Below are 6,223 nucleotides of genomic sequence, written 5' to 3'. Positions count from 1 at the left end.
CTAGATACGTTGGTTCTCTTTACGCAACTCACTCAACAACCATCACTCCAATCTGACTGCATGCCCACCTCATTATTCCGAAAAATAAAAATAATAGAAACAAAATATATGATAGTAATTAAATTAACAATCCATTAATAATATAATTAACATCTTCCTATCGACCTTAACCTCCATGATATATATCTTTTTTTCTCCCTTTCACACTGCAAAATAAAAACCACATACTTTGACCTCTCACCTCCTCCCCCCATGACTACCCCACTCTTGATATTTTCCAGATGATGAAACAACAAAAAAGCTAAACAACAATCCCTTTCTTCTTCTCCTCACACACTCTCTCTCTTCCTATTTCACTTGACAAACCCTAATATAATCTCTCTCTCTCTTTCACTCCAAACAGAGTAAGTTTGTGTTTACACAAAACCTCCTCTTGTTTGTGAATTTACGTATATAAATATATTTCTCTTTCGGTTCTTCGAAAGACAAAATAAGTAAAAGTGAGGCAAAGCAAAAGCACACTAGTGTACGAATTGTTCAGATCCAATATTTTTCTGAAGAAAGAAAACTATCTTTTTCTTTCCATCCATAATTTTAACCACACTCCATAAACACCCCTTTCTCATGTTTTTTTCTTTTGTCCCATACCCATTCTCTGAACCATGAGGTATGTGCAATAATCAAAACATAACCAAAAAAGCTAAATCAATTTTCTCTCTTCACTCACGTCTTTCCATTTTCTACTCTCAATGGATTCTGGTAATAGTGGTAGTATGCAATCATCAAGTTGTGGTGATGAAATCAATAATAATAATAATAACAACAATGAAGAGTATGATTCACGCGCCGAATCAAATTTCTCTTCGTTTTTAAACAATCCATTACCAACACAACCATACACAAACCCACGCGCCTCTTCTTCTTCTTCTTCTCTACCACAACAAATGTTCGATCCATTATCAAATTATTACATGGATTCATTACAAAAATCACCACCACCAAACCAAAACTCATTTCTAAACCTTGATATGGTTTGGTCCAAAGCTACAACTAGATCTGAACCAAACAACGCCGATCTTATAAGCTCTTCTCAACAGAACCAAGCTTTTCTTTTAAGTCAATTAACTGGTCAAACAAGAATCGACGTTGCTGCTTCTCTTCCAACCACACACCAATCTCTACGTGGAGGATCACTCACCAATGATCAACAAACTCTTAACAACAACAATAACAACAACAACAGCAACAACAACGTGGTTCGAAATCCTAAGAAAAGATCAAGAGCTTCAAGGCGTGCACCAACAACGGTTCTCACAACAGATACAACAAATTTCAGAGCTATGGTTCAAGAATTCACTGGTATTCCGGCCCCACCATTTTCTTCACCTTTTCCAAGAACAAGGTTGGATCTTTTTGGTTCTTCAAGATCTGTTTCAATGGAATCTCATCAACAACAACCACCGCCTTATCTTCTTCGTCCTTTTGCGCAGAAAATTCAACCACTTCATCATTCATTTTCTTCTTTTCAACCTTCTTCATCCATGGTGGAAAATAGTACTTGTACTAATTCACCATCCATTAATTATCATTTGTTACAGCAACAGCAAAATCCTCTGAACATGCATAACCAAATTCTCGGTTTTCAATCCAATAATATTAATTCTCAAACACACCCAAAATATCAACTTGGGTCGCTTTCCAATAAAACAACTTTGGAAATCACGCCCAATGTTGATTCACATATGAAAATGAGTGTTTTTGAAGAATTGGGATTGAGTCACACTCATGCGCATGTTAGCAACAACAACAACATTGGTGTTGTTCATCAACAGAACATGATTCCAGCATCATCATCGGATGGAGTAAACAACAACATGCGTAATATTCCTAATTCAGAGGACCGTGGAGGAATTAATTACAGAAATGACATTGAAGAACGAGAATCAAATGGCAAAGGATCGGAATGTGTTGGTGTGGCTACAAGAGGTGAAGGTACGGTCGAATCATGGATTAATTGTTCTTCTCATTAATTAAATTAATTAATTAATGGGAAAATAATTAAAAACAAGGTAGCTTCGTAGAATTCGTACATATAATTTCATACTACAGTTTAAAGCAACTCATGATGCTGCTGGTGTAGTACAATTCTAATACATGAAACTCGGAATCTTGGTATCTTATTCATAAAACATGACCATCAAATTAATTCAACACTTAATTTTTTTCTTTGAGCATTTAGAATTATGCGTAAATAATATTAGTAGCTAGCTTGTTTCATTTTCCCTTTCTCTACTCTTATTTTTTCCTTCAATATTTGATTTTCGCTTTTAATTATCATATATATAGCAATATACAAAAGAATCTTGGAGTTTCAATGTTTATTACATTATTTGTAACTTTGATATACTAGAGCTTTATATCAATGGCACCGATTTGTTTCATCATGATTCTTTATACGAAGAATTTGGAATTTGACTATAGTTTGAGAATTGAGATTATCATTCATAACGTTGCAATTATTGAAGCAAATTAATTGAACAATATATTATACATACAACTTTGATGTTTGGCTGTATCTCTTGTCTTGCAGCCTCTACTAGTAACTTATTATAATATTAATATTATTCTTCTACATTTTTTTATTTCTTTTAATTTTAATTTTACGACAATTATAAAAGTGTAGATTCTAGGAGTAATTGGTGGCAAGATTGGGGGGATTGTTAGCCGCCGTAATCTCCTTTTAGATTTTTTTTTTTGTTGTTGACAAGATGTGTTATTTAGACATTTCATTTCATTATTATGCTCGTGAATCAAACACATGGGAATATTAATAAATTTCATTTTAATATAAATTTCATTCTGTTTCGTATAAAAAAATTTAGAATGTATTATTAAAATGAATTATTGATAATGCATTCTAAAATTGTACCCAAAAAATACCTTCTAAAACACATTTTGAGAGTGCATTCTCAAAATGTAGTATAATTTAAGCACGTTTTTTATTTTTTACAACTCAAAATTCAACTCATGATTTTATGTATCAATATAAAAAGTGGGTCAAATATATATTATATAAAATGCTAATATTTTCTTATAATAAAACAATTTATATCTTGAAAGAGTACTATTAGTCTCTAATCAACCTGGTGGGAGAATGCTGATCAGCCTGCAAAACACAAATTAATTCATGTATAGAATTAAAAATAAAAATAAAAAACATTGTTTAAAGAGGTGACTTTTGAAGCTGTATTTATAACATAAATCACATGCGTGAATTTGTTTTCCAAACATTGTTTATGATAATCATTTGCAAATACTATTTATATTACAAACATAAATGAATCAAAATCTTAATTTTAGATTAAACACATCAATTTTTTTACAAATATTTATTTATATTTATTTTACAAACAATTATTTATATTTGTGATCAGAATAATATTTAATGATTGATTTTGGTATTTCATTTACTCAAACATATAAAAAAATTATGAGATTAAATTTATAATTAATAACAGTTATTTATTTGTTAGTATAAATCAAAAATATTATAAAAATAAATTTTTTGTTTAAGCGAATAAATTATAAAAATAAAAATATTGTGGTGACTGGTGATCACTCTTGTTTTTGTTAATGTTGACTATAAGATGGTTATTTAATAAAATTGTGAAGACATTATGGTCAATATTAAAGGGAGTGATTTGTTTTCGAAGAAGAAATGTAATGTTTGTCAAAATTCAAGTTCATGACAAATAATTTTGTAGTAATATTAACAAATGTTTTAGAATATCTATTAAATTTTAGGAAGATTACATTTAATAGGCATATATGTAGGTGTAATAATCTTTTTTATACATCTACATGCGTAATGTACACAACACATTGATCTTGCTCTCAGTCATATATTTTGTCAGTTTTCGATTTCGCATCACACGCTTTAGTCTGAAAGAAAGTGGGACGCGTGCATGTTCTCTTACACTCTTTTATCTTATGAGACTTTTATACCTTGATGGATTTAATTTTGAGGGAAATGAAAAATCTATAATAAATATAAACTTTTGACGCAAATATATAATATAGTTTGATTTTTTTTAAGCCTAATATATAGTTTCAGTTTGATGGTCATGCAATTAGTATAAAACAGTTTAATATGAACATCTGCTTAAAGCCAGCTACTTTTTCATATGATATTATCAATTTTAAAATAATAATAATAATACAAAAATGATGTAATGTAATAAAGTAGTAAATTGTTATAGGATCTCAATATCAAATTATTTTATATTAACACTACATATATTTAATTTTTGATTTTTTTTAAATTAAAAATATCCGTTAATTTGTATACATGTATCCATTAAAAATTATTTTATATTAACACTACATATACATTTTACTTTTAAAGAAAAAATATTTTTATTATTTTTTATTTTTTAAACTCAATACAATATTAATTTGCATAAAAACAACAATATTTAATTATCCTTCAGTAATATTTAATTATCCTTTTTATTATAATAACTTTAACTATTTATTAAAGAAAATACAATTTATAAAATTTAATTCAATTAATAATTGTCGAAATTGTTAACTTATGTGATTTTTTTCTTATTTTATCTATAGAAATTAAAAGATTGATTGTTGGATAATGTATATAATAAAATTGAATGATTAATTGTTGCATAATATATCTAATAAAATTTTATGATACATGATTGCTCACTGTAGATTGATGGTTAAAATTAGATCGTGAACATTTTTAATGCAAAGTCAAATTCCAGTTAAAGATAATTTCGGCAATTCGGATCATCTACAATATGTTTTATAATCGATAAAAGAGAGACAATATTAAATCAAATAAATAAATGAGAATAAGAGAAGAAAAACAAGAGAGATGGAGAATTGTAGAGAATGGTGTTGAAAAAATTGCCCCCAAATGATCCAAATCCCAATTTTGGCTATTGCCTATTGTCGTGGTCTTTTAACACATGGTCCACTCCTTATACGCCGGGCCAATACATAACATAGAAAATTCTAATTCAAATAATCAAAGAATTATTTTTTACAAGTCAAAAAAGGTGTATCTAGAAATTATAAATAAATTATTCACATTTCACACAACTAAGATGACGTGCTTCTTTTGTTTATTTTTTCCCTCTGGCTATTGGTAGCTGCTTAATATTGTTACCATTGACGCTGGCACGTCCATTTTAATTCCGATTATTGTATTTAAAAATAATGTTAGAGATAGTTAGATTTAATAAAATATAGTAAGATAGTTTATAGTTAACTTTTTTAGAATTAATATTTTTTTTAATTATATTTCTTTTTTTTAAACTCAGTCATAATTCTCTACTTTAATTTCAATTTAAGAGATTTTAATGATGGTTAGTACTAGTACTAAAGTCCGGCATGATTGTTCTATACCAATATAGCATCCTCTTCCCCACTTCATATATAGCACATTTAAATCGATATGACCAATAAACTACCAATTTTGATTTTGAAAGAGAGAATAAGCAATAGTAATCGTATTTAAATTTCATCTTTTATGTCCAACATGATTGTGACAAATTTATTAAAGCCCGTAACACATGTCAACTCAATGCATATTTGCAGCCAGTAACATAATGTTAAATGAGTTTAATTATTATGTAATAAAAAAATTTACATTATTAACACATCATAAATATCTATCTGACATAATTTTTGAGATAAATATTATTTTTTTAGTTTTTATTTTAAATACAATGATAATAATTAGTTGTTAATTTTATTAAAAAATAAATTCATAATTTTTTTTGTCATTTTAGCTTTTATATAGTTATAATAAAAGTCACAAATATGTAAACACTCTAACCCTATATATGAATTAAATTCATGTTGAATTATGAAAAAATTTGAAACACTTGTTTGAAAAGAAAAGGATTGAAGTTGTGTACCAAGCACTTCTCAGCTGGAATAGTTAAAACTTGTGAAGTTAAAGTTACTTGCCTTTGCATAAAAGGGATGGGCTGGGCCGGACAGGATATATTATATCCAATGTCCATCCAAAAGTTAGTAATCTTTTTCATTTCATTGATTGATATATCATGATGTTTTTCATGATTTTACCTTTGGTGCTTAAAAAAAGAATGAAGAGACATGAATTGTATAAATAAATAAAAAAAGAAAGAAAAGAAAAAGAATGAAGAGACATGATCAGGGGAGATCTATGGAATGA

General features: G+C 28.1%; 1 protein-coding gene across 1 annotated transcript; it reads left to right on the top strand.

Annotated features, from left to right (window-relative positions):
• Window positions 1-203: 203 nt before the first annotated feature.
• LOC101496877 (uncharacterized) lies at window positions 204-2,441 on the top strand. Its single transcript, XM_004502377.4, has one exon. It carries the CDS (start codon window positions 750-752, stop codon window positions 2,028-2,030), a length of 1,281 nt encoding a protein of 426 aa, XP_004502434.1. The 5' UTR covers window positions 204-749; the 3' UTR covers window positions 2,031-2,441.
• The last annotated feature ends 3,782 nt before the right edge of the window (window positions 2,442-6,223 follow it).

This window comes from Cicer arietinum, chromosome 5, assembly GCF_000331145.2.
Source record: "Cicer arietinum cultivar CDC Frontier isolate Library 1 chromosome 5, Cicar.CDCFrontier_v2.0, whole genome shotgun sequence".
Taxonomy (NCBI): Eukaryota; Viridiplantae; Streptophyta; class Magnoliopsida; order Fabales; family Fabaceae; genus Cicer; species Cicer arietinum.
This window is presented reverse-complemented; position numbering and strand designations above follow the sequence as displayed.

Bases quoted from the DNA above. Each gene is read 5' to 3' on its own strand.
- LOC101496877 (XM_004502377.4), top strand. From the start codon at position 750: ATGGATTCTGGTAATAGTGGTAGTATGCAATCATCAAGTTGTGGTGAT.